The sequence below is a fragment of the Heloderma suspectum genome, chromosome 9 (genome assembly GCF_057233095.1).
Source record: "Heloderma suspectum isolate Gila_16-S chromosome 9, 16-S_ref, whole genome shotgun sequence".
Classification (NCBI taxonomy): Eukaryota; Metazoa; Chordata; class Lepidosauria; order Squamata; family Helodermatidae; genus Heloderma; species Heloderma suspectum.
Genome location: NC_139466.1, coordinates 16355519 through 16380715, shown reverse-complemented (window position 1 = coordinate 16380715; position 25197 = coordinate 16355519). Strand labels below are relative to the sequence as shown.

Sequence of the window (25197 nt, the reverse complement as noted above, 5' to 3'; positions counted from 1 at the left end):
AGATGAAACTGATTTTTTTAGACCCATTAATCAACATAGCTTTAGGCCTTGTTTTGGAACAAAAACTGCTGTTGGTCGCCTGCGGGATGACCTATGCCAGGAGAGGGGCATTGGGGAGTATGACTCTATTGGTTCTCTTGGACCTTAACCATGGTATCCTTCTGGGCAAGGTGTCTGAGTTGGGGGATGTGGAGGAACCAAGACTACCCCTACCATTAGGCAGAGTGAAGCAGTCATCTCATGTGGCAGATGCTGAGATGCATCAGCAAAGTGTGTTGGAGGACAAACCTGTGTGCCATATGGCCTGCTCTGCACCCCCTGAGTTAGTTAGCTTGTGGTTTTCAGGTGCAGGGGAGGATGCTGACCCAACAACAGGGCTGAAGACAGATCCATCCATCAGTTCAGTTGGCTTTTGTGCCTGGAATGAGAGAAAGGGGTCGCCATCTTGTGCTTTGCCTCAGGCAGCAAAATGTCTTGGGCTGGTCCTGCAGGGGCACTCGCTGTGTTGCAGTGGTTTCCACTCCTATTTGGATGGACAACAGTGGACAGTGGTGCTGGGGGATTATCGTTCTGTCTTGTGATAGTTGTGCTGTCCTCACAGTAACTTTGTGAAGCAGGTTAGGCTGAGATATAGTGACTTGCCCAAAGTCACCCAGGGAGCTTTGAGACTAAGAGAAAATTTGCACTGTTTTATCCTTACAATAAACATGTGAGGTAGAGAAATATGGCTAGCTAAAGGTCAGTCAGCGAGCTTCATGGCTGAGTGGGACTGAAACCAGTGTATAACCCAGGGATGGGCAACATGTGTCCCTACAGATGTTTTGGTATACAACTCCCATCAGCATAGCCAATCATGAAGGATGATGGGGGTTGTAGGCCTAAACATCTGGAGGGCCACAAGTTTCCCACTCCTGCTATCAATTACACAGCACTGATCTCCCTTACAGGGTTGTTCTAAGGATTACAACAGGAGATCTAGTGCACGGTAACAGTCTGAGTATTAGACTACAGACTGGGGAGCACCAGGTTCAAATCCCCTGCTCAGCCATGAAATACTCAGGGTGACCATCAGCCAGTCAGTATCCCACAACCTAACCTACCTCACAAAATGGATAGGCAGAGATACACTGCAGAACTCCTGGAAGAATTGCTGGGATATTAATGGAATAAATTACATTTAGTACCGAATGTGTACAGAGTGCTTTTAACATGAAAATCTAGTTTCTTATCGTTGTTTTGCACTGTTTCACATCTTATAGACTTTTCACTCCAATTTTAGTTGTAATGTTTGTATTTATTTGTTTTTGGTGGTTTTTGTGCCTGAATTGTTAGCCGCCTTGGATGTTTTAAAGGAAAGGAGGGATACAAATGTTATAAATAAACAGCCCTGTGGATCCTGGTCAGAAGTTAAGCTGGGAGGGACTACGAGGAAGAATCCATCTCCCTCAGAAAGACTGAGGACACTTCCCTGAGTTTATGAGGAGGCAACATCCACAGGCAGGTGAGACGATGCAACCCCCAGCCTTTTTGATTGTGGTACTTGTGGTGGTGGTGATGATGATGATATGAGGAATAACAATCTCAGTCTATCCAGTTTCCCCACACCATTCATAATTGTCTAACTTTAAAAAAAAAATGTTTTAAGGCACAATCCTATGCATGTTTAGATGGGAAAAGAAGCCCTACAACTCCCAGCATGCCCCAGCCAGTAGTATGCTGGGAGCTACAGGCCTTCCCCCCCCCCCTTGTCTAAACATATATAGGATGGCACCCTTAATGGATCTTTTCAAGATTTAATGAAGGCTTGGCTTTTAATTATGTATTTTATTATTGGATTTCATTCTCCTTAGCCCCCTTGAGTGCCATTTTATAAAACTGGATATAAAATAGATGAATAAAATAAGCAAGAAAAGAGGTTGGATCCAGACTCCGGTCATACCTAAGAGCAGACCCACTGAAATCTGGGGGACTTCAGTTAATGTTGAACCCCCCCTTGATTTCAATGGGTCTACTCTAAGTAAGGCTCAGTCGGGATCCAACCCGGGGCTGCGGTCATTCTTATCACTACCGTCGCGCGCCCGCCCGCCCACGTTCCCGTCCCCGGAGGCTACGTCACGGCGTGAACGACCCCCCCCACACACACACACGTAACCCTCCCCCGTCCAAGTTGTTGTTGTCTTTGCCGCCGCTACCCAGGCTCGCTTTCCCGTCATGCCTGGCGCGGCCAGCCCCGTCGTCCCCTCTGACCTCGGGCCTGTCGTTCGCGCATCCGGGCTCTCTCAGCGCCACACCGGGAAGATGGCGGCGGCGGCGGCGGCGGCGCTCCCTGCCGAGTGGATAAAGAACTGGGAGAAATCCGGCAAGAGCGAGTTGTGAGTGCGGGGCTCCGAAAGAGAGGAGTGGGCGAGAGCAGCAGCAGGGGATGGCGGCGGGAGGGAAGCGGGGGCGAAGGATGGACCGTGCACCGGGGGGGGGGGCATGTTGGGGCTGGGCCCTCCTTCCCTTAGCTGGGCTACCCTGGTGTGGGGCTGAGCGGCATCCCCCGCTTTCAACCCCGATTGTTTCGCTCGCCTCCCCGTTTCAGATGTTAGGCCGTAAGGTGACTTCAGGCTCTACTTCTTAACCCCCCCCCCCGATCTCTTCTTAATCCTTATATCTCCCTCCCCCCCCCCATATTTTATATTAATCTTTCCTCGACCCAGGCCTTCCTATCTTTCCCCTCCCAAGTACTGGGTTGTTCTGAAGCTCCAGTCGCCCCCCCCCCCCACATTTACGGGGACTTGATATACGCCTCATTCAATCCTTTTCTCCTACCCTTCGTTTTTAATTCACTTCCATTTTAGGCCTGATGCTTGTCAAAAATCTGTCATCTTAGTTGTCCCAGGTTCATGGTTTCTTTCTTTCTTTCTTTCTTTCTTTCTTTCTTTCTCTTTCCTGTGTGTGTGTGTTTCCTTACATCTTTTTGTACTCTCCCCCCAATATTTCCCCCTTTCCTCCAGTTGTACTGTTGTTTGTTCAGCAACTTAAAATAATACATCTTTTTTCAGTTGTGGGCGTTGGATACGGTATACCTCCCCCACCTCCGCTGCCCTGCTTTGATACATTCTCCAGATCCTGCCTAGTCCTATCCTCCCAGTGAGGTTTACAAGTTTAAGGCGGCAGTTGTGTGTGTCTTAACATGGGAGTTGAATTCTCCCTACTGAAATCAGTGCTGTTGACTTCTGAAGAAAGATGTAAAGAATCAAGCTGCAATCCCCTTTTCTAAAAAAAAAAAAAATAGATGCGGGTCTTTTTGAACTCAGTGGGGCTTAGTTCTGTGTAAGTATGCTTAGGATCATGCTGTAAAAGTGGCTTTTCCCAGTTTAGTTGCAATGAGATTTGAAGGCTGCATTTTTGTCACCGTGCAAAAAACGGTTTCCTCAGTGGAGCAGTTCAATAGTAGCCCTCAATAGAATTCAGTTTATAACCTGATCCTATTTATTAAAATATTTAGAACCTACCTTTTGACCCCCCCTTTTGTATAAAAAGAAAAAGTATATTAACAAATTCAGAACAATAAAACAAAGCATAATCAAGCCTGTATTAGAAGTCCAATGCAACAAAAATGTTTTCACTACCCACCTAAAATGGAGTAAAGATGTGTCCAGTCTTACCCGACTAGGGAGTGAATTCCACAGTTGAGGTGTTGCCACAGATAACACTCTGTCCTGCATTACCTATTTGTACCCGTTAGCAATCTTATTGCTGTATATTAAGCCACTTTTGCATCAATAATATTTAGTACATTTTTATTCCACCCTTCCTCAGGAAGAAGTGTATATACGTTCAACCCAATTTGTTGTCACATCTACCTTGTAAAGTAGGTTCAGGTGAGAGATACTGACTGGCCCACAGGTCACCCACTGATATTCATGGCTGAATGGGAGATTTGAACCATTCTATCCTCATAGTAATCCTGTGAGGCAAGTTAGGCCAAGAGATAGTGACTGCCCCAAGGTCACCCAGGGAACTTGTGACCGAGAGGAAATTTGAACCATTTTATCCTTACATTTTTATCTTTATAACAACCATGTGAGGGCCAAAACTGACATTACTTTGAATCTGTGTCTACTAAATACATTTTTTGTTAATTTTCACTCCAGAGTAGGTGTTGGGGGCCTGATCCAAATCCTAACACACACCCCATCCTCCTTGCTAGAGTCCCAGCCTGAATCGCCTCCCTGTGCCTACTCTAATGGAAAAATGAAAAAGATGTAGCTGCTAGACAGATTTAAAATAATGTCTGTTTTGGTCTCTGGTAGATTAGACTGAGAGATATGATAAGCCGAAGATCACCCAGTAAACTTCTTGACCAACTGGGGCGTACGTCTTAGTAGACGTGCGTAGGATTGCACTATTAGGATTGCAGCATAAAGCCTAAGCAATAGTTCCTTGAAAGCAACTCTCATTGAATGTGCAAAACTTCTGAAGAAACACACATAAGACTGGGGTATAAGGGTTTCCACCCAGTGTATCAGCTTGCTTATAACTGAGTCTCAGTGACCTTAGTGGGTTTCAAATAAACATTTCTTGTTGTTGTTGTTGTTCAGTCATTCAGTCGTGTCCAACTGTTCGTGACCCCATGGACCATAGCACGCCCGGCCTTCCTGTCCTGCACTCTCTCCCGGAGCGTGCTCAAGTCCATATTCATTGCATCAGTGATGCTATCTAGCCATCTCATCCTCTGCCGTCCCCTTCTCCTTTTGCCCTCAGTCTTTCCCAGCATCAGGGTCTTTTCCAGAGAGTTTTCTCTTCGCAAAACATTTCTACCTGAAGCTAAAAAAGTAAATATCTTGGAATAGAAACCTTCAAGTATATATGCATGTAACTAAGGGCACATTCATGGCGTGTTTTCCAGTCAATAGCACCGGTGTTCTTCATGTGTAGATAGCTTTGGGAATGTACCTGGCAGATGTTTTGTAGGTGTAGATGTCTTCTATATTGTACTGTGCATTGTGCAGGTCTCTGGATGTCTCTGGAGTTAACAAATTGTAAACAATTCTTCTGTATAACAAATTGACTGGCTTCACACAACACGACAACCCACACTCAGCATTGCGTATCGGTTGATGTTGTTGAACCATGAGTTGTGTGAACCCAGCTGCTCTAACAAACCATAGTTGTTAATTGCAAACAACCTACAGTTTACAACCCAACAACAAACTGGGTTCTCTTCAAGGGTTGTTCATGGTTGACCAGCTATGGTTTGTTAGTGTGGCTGGATTCACACAACACAACAACCCACATTTCAACAACAAAAACCCACACTCAACCCATACTCAACCTTGAGTGTGAGTTGTTGTGTTGTGTGGACCCAGCCATTATGTGTTGCCACAGCACTGCCTCTGGTCACCCCCACTTTGATTTCTTGTGACAGTGTGCTTGAGATACCACTGCAGAATAACTTCTTATAACTAGGTCCGGTGACAAGAGCTGTGTGCCAGCCTGATTTGTCAGGCCTACAGAAACTCAGCCATAACATTTTGAGATGCATGTTCAACTTCATCTACAGAAATTCCAGTGTATAGCAGCCTGAACTCAACCTGACCTCTTTGTTGAAAAATTTTCAGTATGTGGGTTTGATACCAATAAATAACATTCTGAACAAGTCATGTTTATTATTTATCACTTAGATGTTCATTTACAAATTGTAACAACACTCAGGTTAGGCTGTGTTCTCGTCTCCTCAGCAATACCTGCTGTCAGGCATAGGTAAGCCTGATAACCATCATTTCATGCAAGATGGATAAGAATAGTTTTTTTTAAAAAAAGAGTTTAATAAAGGATTTTAAAAACTTAAATCCGATTCTTAATTTTTTAAAAACAAATTGTAAATACTTCATTTCTCTTAATTAATATTCAATACTCTGTATATATATCATTTAACCCTACAGCTAATCTCTAAACGGAATAAATGCCTTCTGCAAGATACATTGAGTTAAAGGAGATTTCTGTATGAAGGACCAATTTGATCATTTCTTAAATAATGAATATTTACTCTGGGTATTTCGTTTTCATGAAAATAGCTCTAGTTTGCCCAGTAACTGTTAAACTTTGCTTCAATCTATCAGCCATGGGCATTTTATTTTTGTTTGCTACTTTGTTTTTGTGAAGGTTGTGTTGGCCCAAGGCAAAGTAAAGCAGGAAGGAGCAACAATGGAAAGAAGACAAGACAAAATTGCCAAGAGCACAGATTCCTATATTCCCATATTTAATCTCACAAATTGTCAGGGATGCTGGTCTTAAGAAAAGCATGCGTGCACACACCAAATATGGGAATATTTTAAAGACATTCCTTCTATAGGTAAAATGAACGCATGCAAAACATATACACTATGACAAATAGATGCAAGGTTAGGTTTTAAGAATGAAACAACATCGTAAAACTACTATTTAGTTGTAAATTGCCATGGTTAAGTGGTCAGATTACACTATTTTTTAGGAAATATATGGAAAAGTATCACTGGGAAACGTGATTTAAATGCGGTGAGCAACTTGTGGCCTAGATGTTTTGGCCTACAACTCCCATGATCCCTTACCATTGGCTGTGCTGATTAGGGCTGATGGAACTTGTAGGACAAAATATCTGGAGTTGCCGTCCTCTGATTTAAATGAATGATTTAACTCAACCTTTGATCTGGCTGATTTGAATTATTGGGTAAAATCCAGCATAAGCCCTACTTAGAGTTAATGTATTGAAATGAATTGGGCTTAAATTAGTCATGACTGACTTAAGTCCCATACATTTCAATGGGTATTCTTCAAGCAGAACTTTTGTTGAATTTTATCCATTGTCTTAAATCCCCTTTATTAAATCATCCACCCTGACTTTATGTTAGCTCAAACGCACCCTTATCTTCACAGGGCTCAAAACAAAAAGCAGTATTGTGGACCTCTTTTCTCCAAATGCATGTCTTAAGAATAATAAAGTTCTTAAATAATTTTAAGTTGATTAAAAATACCTTGTTTATGTAGCTTCAGTGTTCACAAACACAACTGCTGCTATTCCCCAGATGTCACTTATTTTCCATTCTGTTTGCAGTACATATTGTGTCACCTTAAATCAATGCTAGAGAATAAATCCACATCTAAACTGGTTGCAGACCAAGGTAACAACAATTTTCAAAAATAACAAGGGTGGAGGAGGCAGGAAATTACAGGCCCAGTAGCCTAAAATCTGTCCCAGGTAAATTGATGAAAAGCATAATTAAAGTTAAAGTTATTGAACATAAAGAATAACAAGGTTGGTACAGCAAGAATTAGCACGGCTTCTACAATAAAAAAATACATGCCTCAATAATCTTTTAGAATTCTCTGAGGGTGTCACCAAAATACAGACAGATGATACATCTCGGCTGTCAAAATTTTTTTTTAACAAAGTCTGTCAGTATAACTTAGAAAAAAGAAGACTGAGGGAGAATATGGTAGTGGTTTATAAAATTATGCTTAGACCCAATTTGAATGCAACAGTGGCAAATTGTGGGTTAATTAACCCACAATTTCCCACAGCATGTGCTGGGTGCTTTCTGTGGACATTTTGAATATTCAGCCTCTGATCAGGTTGCTACGTGATGTCTGAACCCTGACACTATTGGTTAATTGTAGGTTAAACCTACAGTTAACCTACAACCTATGATTAGGTCTAAACATGCATAGGATTGTGCCCTTAGTAGTTAGGTTAGCCGGGGGGGGGGGGTGTTTAACCCATGATTAACCTACTGTGTCTGGGTTAGGATGTCATGTAACAACCCCTCATCAGAGGTTAAATCTTCACAAAGTCTGCAAAACATGCCTAGCACATAGCGCAATGAACTGTGGGTTAATTAACCCATGTTTTGTTGCCGTTACGTGCGAACGGGCCCATAGTTAAAGACAATGGCTGCAGATAATTTTTTTCTCTCACCCAATACTAGAATTTGAGGTTACCCAGTGAAATTGATTGGCGGTAGATTCAGGGCAGACAAAAGGAAGCTCTGCTTCATAAAACACATATTTAACTAAATGGAATTGGATGCCACAGACCCTGCTGCTGGCTAAGATAACTTTTAAAAGGGGATTAGACACGTTGGTCCAATTCATATGTAACACTAGACCATAATTTAGCATTACGACAGTGAGCCTAGCCTCTCCCTGAGCCCATGTGCTCCTCTCTCTTCGACACGACCATGAGAGGGAGATTGAAAACATCTGTTTCTGAATAGGTGCAGTTTAGTTTGTCATCCGAACAATGGTTAATCTTTACTATGATTCATGAAAACAAGCCAGCTTCATAAACTAACCTGTGGTTAATCTAAAATGGAAGTGAATGTTTCCAAACTCCTCCTTGTAGTTGCACCAGAAAGGGAGGGGGAGCCCAACACTTGCCCTTGTAACTATGTTTTAGTGTTAAGTCCAAACCAAGCCATTCATGGAGGAAAAGACTATTAGCCATGATAGCTGGCTGAAACATTCATGTTCAGAGGCTCTTTTCCACTGAATGCCAGATGCTTGGGGTAGGAGGCAAGCAGTAGGGAAGGATGTGCCCTGTTTGCAGGCTTCTTGGAGGTCTCTAGTTGACTATTGTTTCAAATCGGATGTTAGATAAGATGGACCCTTGATCTAATCCAGCAGGGCTGCTCTTCTTCAATTTGAATAATTTGGTTTTAAAAGAAGTGCATGGGAAAATTGTTTTTATCCTTTCGCACTTGATGTTTTTGGAGAGTTTAAAGCAGGGATGGGAGAACCAGCAATTTTTGAGCTTGCCTACGTTCTCCCAAAATCACTTCAAAGCTCATTTCAACTTACTCCTGTTTTCATTTTTAACCTATTTTTTTGCTCATTTGAGCTTGAAAAGTGCACATTTTGAACAGGAAAAGGGTACTTTTTTTGTGTATTTTTCAAAAGTACACACTTTCCCCCATTGACTAAGGTATGAACATTCATATTTTTTTAAAAATGCACATTTCAAAGTGTGCATTTAAAAAAAATGCTTTTTTGAATGCAATTGTGAATTTGCAAATGTTTCTCAAAAACGTTTTACTTCTCAAGTTTGGGATTGCGAAGTGGACACATTCTCATGATTTCAAACAGAAACAAAGTTCTTGTACATCCCTATTTTGAAGTGGCTTAATGCATAGAAAGAGGATGAATGGAAATGTGCAAACAGTAAAACATCCACATTTGGAGGATCAAGCATCTTCATGTCACATAAAGTGCTTGTTTAACACCTCAAATTGAAACTTCCTCATCTGACCAAAAGCATAAAATGAGTGATATTGGAGTCAGGCTGTTGGATATTGTAGAATGTTTTTGCCAGAATCAAGCTTGAAAATGGACATCTACATTTTAAGCCAACTGAAAGCTTTATGTTTCTAGCCTGTAATGTGCTGTACTTAAGTGTGCTACAAAATTTTCCTTAACACCTTAACATTAGGAGCATTTGTGAACAATTAGTCAACGTTAACAAATAAAAATACCATACTATAGTAGGATTGCTTAAAATGGTGTTTATTTACTCGTAATCTAAACCTGAGTTGTGAAAATGAGCAGGTACAGGTTTGGGCCGAGTTGGGTTGCCTATATTCCTGTCATTTTGAGGTGGTATAGGGCTTTGGCAAAATTGCCCAGATGTATTTGGATTTTGTTCAAGTTTGGCTTCATTTATATCATCACCAGATTAGGCTGGGATTGCAAATCAATACTCGTATGAGGATGTTTTCTGTAACTGGTTACTAGGTTTTTTCAAGAGTTACTGTTGAAGGATCTCTGCCAAAGTTTCTTGGATGTAGTTCTTTGATTCTGATACCACAAATATTTCTTCTTTGGATGAAGAGTTGAAAATGTCAAGCTAGAATCTTCAAAACGAGCAAAGAGCAAAATGAAATCAGTCCCATGCTATTAAATAATACTTAATATTTCTCAAAAACCTGAAAGAGTTTCTTACACAGCATGAAAAGATGCTGTGTAAGAGTTATCACGTAATGTAGACACATCCCTGGTTGCAGGCTTGTACTTTGCTCAAAAATTTGTTTTTCTTACAGTAGTGACCAATAGAGTCAGAGTTGGAATGGACCTTAAAGATCATCTAAACCAGCCCCCTGTCAATGCATGAAATCCACTGCTGCAGCATACCCGTGGCTACCCGCTCTCCGTTTAAAAACCTCTAATGCATGAGAGTCCACCACCTTTCAAGGCAGCCTGCTTCACTGTCAAAGCTTCCTTGTACACTGTACTTTAGGGTTGGGAATTAGGAGCAGCATAGCGGGGTGGGAGATCTTGGATTAGGAGGAAGGGCGGGAAATAGAGTGGGCCTAGGACTAGGATGAGGGTTGAGAGAAATTGGATTTGGGGTTAGGAGGAGGGCAGTAGACAGCATAGGGTTGACAACCATAAGGTTATCTCAGGGGTCTGAAAAGTCCTATTCATCCATTACTCCAAACCATGTAGAAATATTGTGGACGGTGGAGGGCTGCACTCCCTCGCCCCACCCCCAACATGCTCTGCCTGCATGCTCCACTCCTGACATTCACAATGATTGTGACCCTTGTGCCCTCTTCAGACATGATTTACACATGATTTGGAGTAACACCTGGATAGGGGGACCAATCAGGAGATTCACGAGAGGGGTCTCTAGTGTTTTCTCTGTGTTATGCAATTGCTTTTTTGCATCTTGTATTTTAGTCCACAAACAACATAGAACAAATGAACAAAGATGAAATGAACTTTTAAGACATGACTTAATTTACTTTTGATTGTGATTACGTATGAGTAAATTGCTTTTAAAAAACACAATTTAATTTAATTAAATAAGTCTCAGCGATAAAGCCAGTGCAGATATTTTAAACTCTTCAAATTATGCCACCCCTCTTGCCCCACTAAACACACTTTCTGCAGCAATTATTGCAGCTTTAAGTACCTGAAAGCCTCCTATCTGTATTAACTTCACCTTTTCTCTTGTCCAACATGATAGAAATGCTAGGATCATTGACTCATTGGATATGATTACACTGCTAATGTTGCCTGCTATACTATATATAGTATATGTGAACGGTTCATCTGAATTGTAGGAGGGGGAGGAGCTATTAAACTACACATTCACTTAAGTAAGAGGCAGAAATGAATTTCTTTAATGTTTCTGCAAACTGCATGTGAGAGAGTACACAGATGCAAGCTAAGGTTAAATAAACTGATATTGTTGTAAATATGCCTCTTTAAAGTATCAGATATATTCATACTTGGAAGTTTCATATTCCAGAATGTTTTGACCCAATCTCTTTGTTCAGTTATCTGTCAATTGATGAAGCAGCTGTTTTGCTAGGCTTAGACAGCAGCTGTGTATTGTGCTGTAAGTAGTGACTGGATATGATTGTTATGTGAAATTATTATAGAAGAATTACCATCAATCAATTTTAGTGTTTCTCTGTAGAATTAAACAATAGTGTTTGTCACAGCAGTAGATATGAGAGCAAACAGATGCTAATTTTATTTTTCACTCAGTTTTCGGGATGGAATATAGTTTGAGTGAAATTACACTGTAGAAACAAAGCATGCTTCAAAGCCCCCTTTCCTGTCTCCTAAAAAAGTGATCGCCGTATTTAGATCTGCTGCTTAAAGGCAAACTTGTCTCATTCGTTACGATTATGTAGTGAGAACACTGCTGGTAGACCTTTGTGTCCGCTGAGAGTTTGCCTATGGTGAGAGTTATGCAAAAAGTAGAAGATTCTTCATCAGCAGACACTGGGCCAGTTCGCACAATCATTGGCTAAATGAGCCAATTTGCATAGTCACCCGCCCGGCCACACTTTGTCATGTCATCTGAATCTGGGCTGCATGGCTTGTTTGAAGGAGAAATAACCCATGGGCTGTTGTTGGGTTATTTGAGGGTTGTTTCCCTTTCAAACAAGCAATGGCGCCTGGGTTCGGACAACATGACAAGCCTCAGTCGGGCGGGTGATAATGCAAATTGCACCCAGCGCTACTGTGATCATCCGAACCAGGTCATTGACTCAAAGGGCTGGGCCTTAGCAGTTGTGATGAAACTTTGGCTTCCAACTGTCAGTTTTTTGACAGCTGGAAATACAAAGAAACTTATAACCTAGTCTTAAAAGCATCATGTACATATAAATACATCCAGTTGGTTTAAAGGGCTTTTAAAGTGTATGGCTTAGAATCAAGGTGTTTGGTATTTACAGCATAACTTACAGCTAAACTATTAAATCTCTGAAATGTCTTAAGTCTTCATAGCACTGTAATAGGGATGGCATCAGCTGCTATGAGAAATTCAGAAATAGTCTTTGTTTCCCAATACTTTTGACAACATATTTTGTGTTCTGTTTTGAAAACATTTCTATCTCCCCCCCCTTTATACTACTATATACTTTATATTGCTATCAGTGTGATTCAACTGGTGTCTATAAAATCATCAATATCCCAGCATTATGGATAAAAGTTCTATGTGAATTCACTATTGATTCATATTTTGTAAATTATTAGATGTCAGGTGAATGTAGCCGTTTCAATTTTGTAGGCTCCTATTTTTATACTTTATATATAAACTTTTTCTTGCCACATATTTCTTCACAAAAAGGGAATAGACAGTGGCCTGGTTCACACAACACAACAACCCACCGTGGCTTAATTTACCATGACTTGTTCTAGGGTTATGTGAGGGTTGTATAACCCTCAAACAACCCCTGCTGCTTGTGTTCGCTTGACATGACAAGCCACAGCAAGACAGGTGCCATGCAAAAATGGGATGTGCAGGCACTTGACACAACACAATAGCCCCCGCAGCTAAATTAAGCCACAGTGGGCTGTCATGAAGTGCAAACAGGCCCAATATTTAGCAAGCGAGTTTGACTTTAGAAAAAAGAAAAAGAAAAGAAATAGTACCTTTGAAATGTATAGAGAAGGCTCTCCAATCTATAACTATGTGATGATATTATTATTATTATTATTATTATTTAAAAATCAAGTTATTCAGCAACACACACATGTCATTTTTGAAGCACTATACACAAAATATTAAAAACGAAGCAAACATCCCAAGTGCATCTAGCAATCAAGAGGCAAAATACTATGTAAGTGTGAAATGTTCTTAAATATGAATATTTTAATGAGTTACGAAATGTATTAATTTAATATATTAATTTCAAAATGTTGAAACTCATGGAAACACAGAAGTTGAGATAATAAATCTCAGCAGCTATTTGATGATACACTGTTGCAGGAAATCAGCCCAATGTTTTTTTCTAATGTTTGAATTGGGGTGTTTAGACTGTGTGCATGTCCTGAAGACAATGTGAATTGTAAAAGACTATGTATAGTTAAATTCATATATTTCAGTAGGCAAACTTGCTTATCAGTTTTGGGAACTAAGATACTAAGTACTTCCCATTTCTTTTCAGCTTGCAGTTATGTCGAACTCTTTCTGAAAATACAACTTTTAGAGGTAAGTAGGTGTGCTTCAGTTGGCTTTGTTTTGCTTTCAGAAATTAATCCCACATGCTGGCTACAATGGCTGTCTACAGAGGTCAGGATCTAAAAAACTTTGGGTATCTGACTGTGTGTGCCCAAGATAACTTTGGACATGTTTCTTGGATGATATTCATTCCTTACTGCTGGCCAACTACTTTTGAAATGAAGAACCTTGAAACTACTTTGTCATATGCACGAGAGTGTTGTTCTTTCAAAGAAAAAGAAAACAATCCCAGTAGATGCATACAATCCCTTGGGCTTGCAAGAGGGAGCATTTGATGCCCATCATAGATGGCTGTTGCTGGTTAAAGAAGGACAGTTTGTACCTAGAGCAAAAGAAAGGGTTCCTTAGGACCTATTCAGGCAAAATTTCATTCCCAAGATTTTACCCAAGAGGAGATCAGGAATGTAATGGGTTCTGTCCTGTCAGAGAAATCCCATGTTCAAATAAACATATTTGTTTATTGTTGTGCCTAGTTCATTTAAATCCTCATGTGATGAGAGGAATCTCATGAACTTCCTCTTCCCAGATTGTGAAAGTCGAACTCCTATCTTAGTGAATAATTTATGGAAAACTGTCCATAAATTAATATGCAGAGATCACAGCTGTTCAGAATCTGTAAGGTTTGCACTGTCTGGTCTAGGTAATTTTTTCTATTGAGGAAGTAGTCATGAGAAACTTTAAAAAGAGGTAATTGAGGCTGTAATCCTGTACACACTTACCTGGGAGTAAGCTCCATTGAAGTCAGTGGGACTGACTTCTGAGTAGACATGTATAGGGTTGAACTGTTAGTGAGTAATAGATATAATAGCTGGGTTTTGGACCAGAGCTCTTGCATAAGAGCACAATCTCTTGGGAAGTTCATTTGTGCATGCTCCACTGAAACCTATAGGAGCTGTGCAAATGCACGGGGCCCAATATCTCTATATCTGAGATTTCACTTTTCACCAGAATTCAGAAGGTGAAATGTAAGTGGTGTTTATCTTTCAATAATGGTCAGTCATAATTTGGAAATAATTGGAAATATCTGTTGAATTATTTTTTGTGAAATAAAATATTGTAATGGAATGAACATGTTATAAATATTCTTTTCACCATAGTTAACAATTACATTACTCAGTGCAATCCCCCCCCCCCCCAATTATCTTACAGGTATCCAGCAAGCTCTGTATGAGCTTGCATATCATGTTGTCAAGGGAAACCTAAAGCATGATCAAGCATCTAATGTTCTCAACGATATTATAGTAAGTATATATTTGTGGTACCTGCTAAGCATATAGTACTTGCTTCACCTTTCTTGGTGAGCCAGCAAGAAGAGGCTTAGGTCAGCCTTCCCTGGCCTGATGCCTTCTGGATGTTTTGGACTACAGCTCCCAGCACCCCTAACCATTGGCCATGCTGGCTGGGGCTGATGGGAATTCAAAATCCAAAACATCTGGTGGGAACTAGTTCAAGGAAGGATGGTCTAGGCATATGCCCTTTCAGCTGTTCAAAAGCTGCTTTAAATTTTAAGAATGAAACTGAACAAATCAGAAAATGGTGTTCTGCCATCATTCCTTTCCCAGTGCGCTCTGACAGAATGTTCTAAGTAGAAGGTTTGAATGTTAGCCTGTTTATTAATATTAGCTTGTTAAACCAGAAGCTGTTTCTGCTTCGTGTAGATTTTGACATAATTACATTGTTTTAGCATTGGGAACCAGAAAAACTGCAGTGGCTTATGATTAAATTTCATGCCTGTGCTTTAATGAAGTGGTCGCTATTATTGTTTAGAGTTGAAAGCAACTAAGGGCAACATTCAGCCAAAGGTAAGCATGTTAAAGTGCTATTGATTTCTAAGGAGTAGAGTTAAGCACATGTTTATGCTTAGCTTTCCCACTGAAGTCAGTGGGATCTCAAAGTGCCTAATTAAACCCGTGGCATGCCCCAAAGTTAGGCCTATTAAGTTTTTAATAGATCTAACTTTAAAGATAAAGAGTATTTCATGTTATGCTTTTAAATGCCTTTTCTTGGTATAGCTGTAGTCATAGTCCTTAAATAGGCCATGTTTTATAATAGCTTATAATGGATGACCTCTAGATTATATTGTCAGTGCTATTTGGATGAAAGCCTTGTGCGCCTTAACACTGATATCAGTTTACCTTAACGGTTGGGTGGAGACTATAGACCTGCCTTAAAGTATCCAAGCACACTTTAAGGCAGGAGTAGGCATCCCAGTGCCCGCCAAATGTTTTGGACTACAACTCCCATAATTCATCACCATTGGCCATACTGGCTGGGGTGGATGGGATTTGTAGTCCAAAACATTTAGAGGGCATCAGGTTGCCTAGCTCAGTATGTATTGACTAAACTACTATTTTCTTTCTTTTAATAGGAATTTCGGGATGACATGCCCTCTATCCTAGCTGATGTCTTCTGCATATTAGGTAGGTTTCTCCCCCTTTACCTTCAGCAGCATTGTCACTTTAAGCATGTAGTGACAGGTCAGAGCCGATGGCTATATGGCCAAAATGGGCCCACTGAGAAACAAGGGGGTAGTTCCAGCATGCTTGGAGAAATCCTGACATTTGCAGAAGTCCAAAAAGGTCTTTAGAAGAAGAAAAAAACCTTAAAGGAGCAAAGATTCCCTCAAACTACCCCAATGAGGTCTGGGCATACTCGGTGGCCATAGAATACTGTGTTGGGTAGAAAAAAATGGGAAACAAGGTAGGTAGGGGGATGAAGTAGAGTATCCTGGAAGAGGACAAAACTGGCTGGCTGGACCCTTGAACAAGACCACTTCACCCTGCAACATTTTCTGCATGTCCCCTTTGACCAAACTGTTCTTTAAAGTGTATCATCCAATCTGCTAGCTTAATTTGATGTTGCAGGTATCAGTGTAAACTAATATTGCCAGCCAGTTGTCTTATGTAGGTGAGTACATTGTACAGAAAAGCAGTCTATAATCGCGTTATTGTTGCTTGTATATGGAAGATAGGTCTCAGCGGTAGGGTTGAACTGTATACATATGCTAATTGTGTAAAAAGATATAAAAAAAGCATAAACTCCTTGTCTGCATGAAATGATTGAGATTAGATGATGATCCACTGACTGAACAATTATGGTTTAACGTGACTGGTTCTGCACCATTTGTCTTAATGATTTCTGAAGCTCGGCTATTCTGCAATATATAGCTTGAAAGGAATGCTGTTTGAGGCTATAACCCTATATCCACGTCAACACAGTGGAGCTTGCATCTGACTAATTAGGCATAGGATTGTGCTGTAAATCAGTGAAACAGAGCAATCCTATACAAAGAGAAGCATGTGCGTGAACACTAGAAATAAGTTCTGTGCTTTTGCAACTTTGCTTTGCAGTTCCTCTCTGGGCACCAAGTAGCATCTCTTTAAAGCCATAGATGCTAGAAAGTGGTATTGAAACATTGCATAGAACAGAAAAGATGAAACAAATCTAGATGTAGGCTATTCCTAACTAATGTCTAAAAATGTGAAGAAAAGTTTCCATTTATGCCTTAACACTATTTCGCTCAGTGTTCTTGCCCTTGCTTAGAATTACAACTTTAGGGTAGAGGGCTTGTTAGCACCCATAGACTTTGACTACAATCCTGTGCATACTTACCTGGGGGTAAACGCCACTGAACACAGTGTGGCTTACCTGTGCGTAAGCATCGATAGGATTGTGCTGTAACTAACACTGGGATTTTTATTTTTAAAATAATGGAAAGAAATAGCATTCTGATTCATGTTCCAAGGACTACCTAATTTTACCTGTAGTGCTTAAAAGCCCTGTAATATCAATTTTTATTGCTGGAATGGTCAGAACAATATTAAATCCCATGGTACTTGTTTTATAAGTTGATCTTGGGCAGCAGTATGAGTAGTACTTTGCTTTAGGGAGCAATCCTATCAAGATCGGTCGTCGCCTCCGCACTGCTGTTACAAGTGCAGAGCGCGGGGCCAATCCGCGCTGCCTACAAGGCAGTGCGGGAAGGGCTGGGAGTCACTTCTCCGGGAACCGACCTATCCTATGGCCATTTAGCTGCTGACTAGCAGCCATAAGATTGTGCCCTTAAGGATGTTTCCTGAAATGAGAAAGCTGACTTCTTCACAGGACACAAAAGTGAGAAATTGCTGTGATAAGATATTGCTGTGATAAGTGATACTGATTTCCCTCCCTTTTTGGCATAGATATTGAAACTAGTTGTTTAGAAGAAAAAAGCAAGCGGGATCAGTTCATGCAATTGGTGTTAGCATGTTTGGTAAGTTGTGCTTCTCTATATTCTTTCTTTTAAAACCCTTGAATTTTATCAGAAGACAGTATGACAAAAAGTCTTATGCTGGGTGTGTATAAGATAGCTGCCCCCAACAGTTTTGTTTCTTTTTAGTTATCCATATTTATTGCATTTATATTGGGCAGACCCTTCGGCATAAGATAGCAACAAGTCTCCAGTTCATACTGGCCATCTTGTGTAGGACAGCTCCTACAGCACTTTATACAACTCCTGTATAAGAAGTGCATGCTGATTTTCCTTGGGCTAAGTTCTTATATAGATGGTAAATCTCTGCCTGGTCTATTGTACCTCTGGAGACTGCAGGTGGGGGAGGGTGTATGTCAAGTGATTGAATGCTCCTCCACGCACAAAATATTGTATGTGTATGTTCTGTTACGTTTCTGTTTTGTTCTGTTTCCTCCCAGTACTTGGTTTCAGATACTATACTAAAAGAGCGACTGGACCCAGAAACGCTAGAATCACTAGGGCTTATCAAGCAGTCTCAGCAGTTTAATCAGAAATCTGTGAAAATCAAGACAAAACTTTTGTAAGTACAAAAATAGTATTTCAGTTAAGGATGTTTAAAAAAGAGATTTTTTTTTTAAGAAGTTAATTTCCAGATGACAGTTTCCTGTGTTTCAATTTGTAAAACCTGTGCCTTAGGACTCAAAGAGCCACTTTTGCATACTTAAAGCATTTCAACATATGCACAGTAAGGTTGCCAATATCTTCTTCCAGCTGCAGAGTCATGCACCCAATTAAATGTTGCTCTAGAGAGGTTTTCCAGCCAGCACAACTGGCTGTGTGTGTGCCTGAGTGAATGAAAAGCCACTGTGTGTGTGTGTGTGTGTGTGTGAGAGAGAGAGAGAGAGAACGTCTGTGTGTGTGTGTAGAACAGCACATGCAATCCTTTGGATTCCAATCTTTTATCATTTTTGAAGCAAAGGTATTTTGTCAAATGATGACAGAATACATTTTTACGTTGCATGTTTTCATAAAATGTGAAATGGTTCTATATGCATAATATCTTAAAGAGGCACTGTTTTTTCACTGGGAGATGAAGAAATACAATTCATTAAATGTTTGACCATCTCAGACATTCAGCTCTGTCTGAACATTGCAGATATTTCATTCTGAATAGGATACACTGCATATATCTCTCTGGCTGCTTGCTAGCCAAAGATTGGGAGTTTTTAGGTCCATAACCTTTCTCAACAGTGAAATAAGCCATTATTTGAAATGAAATGTATTTGACATTTATGGAAGTATAACACAAGAAGGTCTGGAGAAATGAATCCAAAGATTATCAGTTTAACATTGCTATAAGTGCTAGCCTTTAATTCTAAAATATATATGTGTTTGTTCTTCATTTTGTCTAATTATAGTTATAAGCAACAGAAATTCAATTTACTAAGAGAAGAGAATGAAGGTTATGCAAAACTGATTGCTGAACTGGGACAAGATTTATCTGGAAATATCACTAGCGAACTGATCCTAGAAAATATCAAATCTTTAATAGGTGAGACATATATGCTGAGACAAGTGTTACTGTTGGGCATTTTCCCATAAAGCTATGATATGTTTTAGATTCACCTCAATATCAGCTTTAATTAGGAAGCACTTGTTCAAAACATTTGAATGTTGCTTGCTTCCAGACGTTTGTGTCTAATCAAAATCTAAGCTGTTTCTGCAGATTCTAAATTATGATATAGTCCTTTAGGGAGCAATCCTACGGCCGCTAGTCAGTGGCTAGACAGCCATAGGATGCGTCGGTTTCCGGGAACCAACCTCAGAGCCCGCACTCCGAGGTTGGTTCCCGGAGAACTGACCTTCCCCCCCTCTGGCGCTGCCTCGCAGGTAACTCGGAACAGCCCCGCACTTGGAAGAGGAATGTGGAGCGGCAAAAACGGGGCGTTCCGGGGTGGGGAAGGCAGAAATGGTGGTACAACACATCCAATGTGTCGTCCAGCAGCCGCTTTTCCCGCTCCGCCTTCCCATGACTAGGCAGCTGAAATCATCTGTCTAGCCGCAAATGCAGGGCGGCTGAAGTGCGGAGGGAACAATCCCCTCCATGCTTCTCCGGCCCTGCATTGGATAGGCGGTCGCCTCCAAGTTCGGAGGCGGCCGCCTATCCAGATAGGATTGCTCCCCTAACCTATAAAGTATTCTGTGACCAACCCCCCCCCCCAACATATTCCTGTAAATGTACTGATATTGTTGTGCTTGATTATTGAGGATGTATAATACATTTCTTTTCAGAAGTCAGAGTGTAAGACGTTATTTTCTGATATAGTTGAAATGTTTACTTCAGTTGCTTTGTGCAAAGGTAACTTAAACAACTCCCTTTCTTTGATAGGATGTTTTAACCTGGATCCTAACAGAGTGTTGGATATCATCTTAGAGGTCTATGAATGTAGGCCAGAATATGATGAGTTCTTTGTACCTTTGATAGAATCCTACATGTATATGTGTGAGCCTCAAACACTCTGTCATATCCTTGGATTCAAATTCAAGTTCTATCAGGTAATGCAAATGTTTGTAGCTTAACATTCCTTTGTGATAGTATTTTTCCAATGATTTGATGCTTAATGAAATATTAGCCTTGGTTTTTCTGAATACACAGGGGAAATATTTATTTATTTATTTATTCATTCATTCATTCATTCATTTCATTTCTATACCGCCCAATAGCCGAAGCTCTCTGGGCGGTTCACAAAAATTAAAACCAAACAACACACAATAAAACAATTTAAAATATATAGAACATTAAAACCACAATATAACAATACAACCACAATAAAACCTAGCAGCAGTGCAAGAGTTTAAAATACAGATTTAAAACAGCAAAGATAATAAAATTGATCTTTGCAATTTATTTCTTGGATTCAGATTCAGTTAGGTCCTATTTAGGTCAATGTCAAATGTTAACTGAGACTAACTTAGGATCCAGCCCTATGATTTTAATCGGTTTCACAGTTTTAAAATCTTTATGCTTTATTTCACAATATTTTATTACAGCAGCTTTTGCCTGTGAAGGATGTAAATAAAAGGAGGGGTTTGGGGTAGAATTCCTGCATTTTTATTTTCAACATTTATTTGAAGCCTTTTTCAGGTTGCCAGTGCTTGGGGAATGTGGAGATGACACATTCAGTGCCTAAAGCCTGTTTTACCAGTATAGTTCATTTCCCAGCATAATGAGTATAAATATGGTGGGTCCCAGATCTCTGATAGAAGAAGATTCCTGACTCACTTCCGGTTAGCTGAGTAAACCCCTTTATGTTACCTGTCTCAAATGCTCAAAATCCCGGTTTCAGACCCTTAGAAAATAGTGGACATTCAAGTTTAACTTACTGAATCTTTCTGTAAGTGTTTTTAGGCATATTTGTGCAGTCATAAGTTAGAAGACATGATGGAAAATGAAAATCTTGTACAGGATGCTCATAAGAACCTGGGGGATGGTATACTTTTCTAAAATGGTCCCTTGTGTTCAACATGTTGTCTCTTCCTGTGTGGACATATGCATTTCCCAATATACATTTAGTATGCAGTCCTATTGAAATAGATGGCTTCCTCCAACTTCTTCTGAAGTTGGAGGCAACTGCCTGTCCAATGCATGGTGGCTGAAGCACGGAGGAGAGGATTCCTTCTGTGCTGTGGCTGCCCTGCAGTTTTCCTTAGATGCTTAATTTTGGGTGTCTACGCACGGCTTCGGGGAGAGGGCCGGAACGGGGCTGGAGACTGCACAGGAAGCTGTCTAAAACAGCTTTCGTGGTCCTCTCCCTGCCCCTGGGAATGCCCCCTTTTCACCCTGTCCATGGTCTGTGTTACAAGCATGGAGGGGCAGCCGCCATGGTCCTCTCTGCCCCGAGGGGGGGGGGGCAGGGAGCATGGTTTCCTGGCTACAAGCTCATAGAGCTGTCTATGAAAAATCCTATCTCTCCCAGATGCTGTCTAGGGGACAGGATTTCTGTCAAGTATACATGGTAACACTTTAGTTCAGACACGTATATTGAAACATATGTGGCCATTGTGGCTCAGTTGAGCTAGGCTAAGGAAATATTGGCTATGAAACATTTATTGTTGTAGCAGCCATAGAATACCACAGGTGATTTTTGACATGTCTCTTGGATTTTGTTTCCATGTCAAAGAGTGGAAAACTACAATATGTCCTCCTTCCCAGGCTTGTTGTGTGCAATGGAAATCAGGATTCTAAAATGCAAGTGAGATTTGCAGCAAAATGCTAGAGTATATCCTCACTCCCAAAGAGATGTGCTCCTGTTCAGTTTTCCAGCCAGCCATGCCCCTTCTCAGAATACTCTAAGCCATGGAACCCCAACGCGATGCTCGCAGGGACCTCCAACAGCACCCATGAAGGTCCCCCCTCTCTGCCCCCTTCAAAACAATTGTTTCAAGAAAAACCTTAAATGTTAGGGCAGTCTTCTTTCTCTCCCTTTTTAGCCTCTAGCCTTGCTCTTTCTCTACCCTTTACCTTGCTATCTCCCCCTCCCTCTCAGCCTCTACCCACACCATTTCTCTCCCCTGCCAGGCCCCCAGGCAGACATTATGTGACTAGCCACATCCTCTGTGGGAGCAATTTTGCAATGGTACCCACAGCAGTTTCTCAAATTCCAAATGTGCCCACAGGTCCAAAAAGGTTGGTGACCCCTGCTCTAAGCTGTTAAGAGCTCTAGCAGGCCAATTCACTCATCTGTTTTTATTTTCCAACTGTGGAGACCACAGAGCCTTGAACTGTTTTTCCTTTTCCTTTTTTCCTTTCAATTTCCTTATATATTTCTTCATACCTGGGGTGTTCCCATAGTATGTAGAAACTGCTCTCTTATTTGTAATTGGCCCCATTTTATTTCCAAACTAATAGGCACTCAACCATGTCAGTGTGCTCTTAGTTGCACGGTACTCTCAATTATGTAGCCTTCATACTTTATACAAATGATTAATTGAACTGTGAGTGCTCTCTCTTTCAATTGACTAGGTTATTTGCAAGTACCTGAGACATAATTGCAAAGTACGTAATTTTTATTAAGTGTTATTAAGCCAGTGTGGCGTAGTGGCTAGAGTGTTGGACTGGGAGCCCAGAGATCCGGGTTCTAGTCTCCACTCAGCCATGGAAGCTCACTGGGTGACTTTGGGCCAGTCACAGACTCTCAGCCCAACCTACCTCACAGGGTTGTTGTAGTGAGGATAAAAGGGAGAGGAGGAGTATCATGTAAGCCGCCTTGGGTTCCTTGCAAGAGGAGAAAAGGTGGGGTATAAATGCAATAAATAAATAAATAGAATTATAATTCTGAAGATTTCAGTTCACTTGATCGTGTCCGACTCTTCGTGACCCCATGAACAATAGCATGCCAGGCCTTCCTGTCCTGCGCTCTCTCCCAGAGTGTGCTCAAGTTCATATTCATTGCATCGGTGATGCTATCTAGCCATCTCATCCTCTGTCGTCCCCTTCTCCTTTTGCCTTCAGTCTTTCCCAGCATCAGGGTCTTTTCCAGAGGGTTTTCTCTTCGCATTAGGTGGCCAAAATATTTGAGCTTCAGCTTCAGTATCTGTCCTTCCAATGAGCACTCAGGGTCGATTTCCTTTAGGATGGACTGATTTGACCTCCTTGCAGTCCAGGGGACTCATAAGAGTCTTCTCCAGCACCACAGTTCGAAAGCATCAATTCTTCGGCGCTCAGCCTTCCTTATAGTCCAGCTCTCACAGCCATACATTACTACTGGAAAAACCATAGCTTTGATTATACGGACCTTTGTCGGCAAGGTGATGTCTCTGCTTCTTACTATGCTGTCTAGGTTGGCCATAGCTTTCCTCCCAAGGAGCAAGCGTCTTTTAATTTCATGGCTACAGTCACCGTCTGCGGTGATCTTGGAGCCCAAGAAAGTAAAATCTGTCACTGCTTCCATTTCTTCCCCTTCTATATGCCAGGAAGTGATGGGGCCAGATGCCATGATCTTTGTTTTGTTAATGTTGAGTTTCAAACCAGCTTTTGCACTCTCTCACCCTCAACAAGAGGCTCTTTAGATCCTCTTCTGCCATTAGGGTGGTATCGTCTGCATATCGGAGGTTGTTGATAATTCTCCCGGCAATCTTAATTCCGACCTGTGATTCATCCAACCCGGCGTTTCTCATGATGTACTCTGCATATAAGTTAAATAAGCAGGGTGACAATATCCATGTCTGGTTCTTACTGTTGCTTCTTGACCCTCGTACAGGTTTCTCAGGAGACAGGTAAGGTGGTCTGGTACTCCCATCACTTTAAGAATTTGCCACAGTTTGTTGTGATCCACACAATCAAAGGCTTTAGCGTAGTCAATGAAGCAGAAATAGATGTTTTTCTGGAATTCTCTTGCTTTCTCCATGATCCAGCGAACGTTGGCAATTTGATCTCTAGTTCCTCTGCCTCTTCGAAACCCAGCTTGTACTTCAGGTAGTTCTCGGTTCGCATACTGCTGAAGCCTAGCTTGTAGGATTTTGAGCATCACCTTGCTGGCATGTGAAATGAGCGCAATTGTGCGGTAATTTGAACACTCTTTGGCGTTGCCCTTCTTTGGAATTGGAATGTAAACTGACCTTTTCCAGTCTTGTGGCCACTGTTGAGTGTTCCAGATTTGTTGGCATATTGAATGCAGCACTTTAACAGCATCATCTTTTAGGATTTTAAATAGCTCAGCTGGAATACTGTCATCTCTGCTAGCTTTGTTGTTACTAATGCTTCCTAAGGCCCACTTGACTTCACTCTTGAGGATGTCCGGCTCAAGTTCAGTGACCGCACTGTCATGGCTATCAGGGACATGAAGATCTTTCCTGTATAGTTCTTCTGTGTATTCTTGCCACCTCTTTTTAATCTCATCTGCTTCTGTTAGGTCCCTGCCTTCTTTGTCCGTTATCATGCCCGTCTTTGCACAAAACGTTCCCTTGAGATCTCCAATTTTCTTTCACTTGATCAGTTTATCACAAATGACAACCACACACAAAAAAACACAAGGGAATTAGTAAACTGGGGGATTGGGTATGCAGACGTGATGGGCCCAGGGAAAGGGCAAAGTGGGTTCTTCCATACCCAGGTATGGAAGAAAATACTAGTTTAAAATAATGCCCTTCCCCCCCACCCCATCTCCCAAAGTCAAGGAAATAGAGATGAGTGTATGCCAAATTTCCCTCCCCCGTCCTTTAAACTGTATGTGTGGGAGTGGGAAGTCAGCTTGTTCCTCTTGCAGCTTAAACATGGGGAATGGACCTCGCGGCCGATTCCTGCAAGAGTGCTGCTGTGGTTCCTGAACAGGCTGTTAATTCAGTAGCTGGCAGAAAAGAGGGGATATGCGAGCGATTGGGGAATGACCTAGGCGGACTGAAGAGAGGAAAAGAGAAGAAAAGGGGCAGAAGGTGAACAGGGTTGGGGTTGGTGGAGGAAGGAGGAATA

The 25197-nt window shown here is 41.2% G+C and overlaps 1 protein-coding gene across 5 annotated transcripts in view; it reads left to right on the top strand.

Annotated features, from left to right (window-relative positions):
* Positions 1-2287: 2287 nt before the first annotated feature.
* Positions 2288-25197, top strand: part of THOC2 (THO complex subunit 2) — a 59483-nt gene continuing 36573 nt past the window's right edge. For all 5 annotated transcript variants that reach the window (XR_014784807.1, XR_014784808.1, XM_084813797.1 and 2 more), the window contains exons 1-8: positions 2288-2372; positions 13425-13468; positions 14648-14739; positions 15867-15918; positions 17680-17750; positions 18188-18309; positions 19148-19281; positions 20119-20285. Coding sequence is in view for 3 of the 5 variants with exons in the window: in XM_084813797.1 (XP_084669923.1) it covers positions 2299-2372; positions 13425-13468; positions 14648-14739; positions 15867-15918; positions 17680-17750; positions 18188-18309; positions 19148-19281; positions 20119-20285 (756 nt within the window). In the remaining 2 variants the exon portion in view is untranslated. The remainder of the gene's footprint in view (positions 2373-13424; positions 13469-14647; positions 14740-15866; positions 15919-17679; positions 17751-18187; positions 18310-19147; positions 19282-20118; positions 20286-25197) is intronic.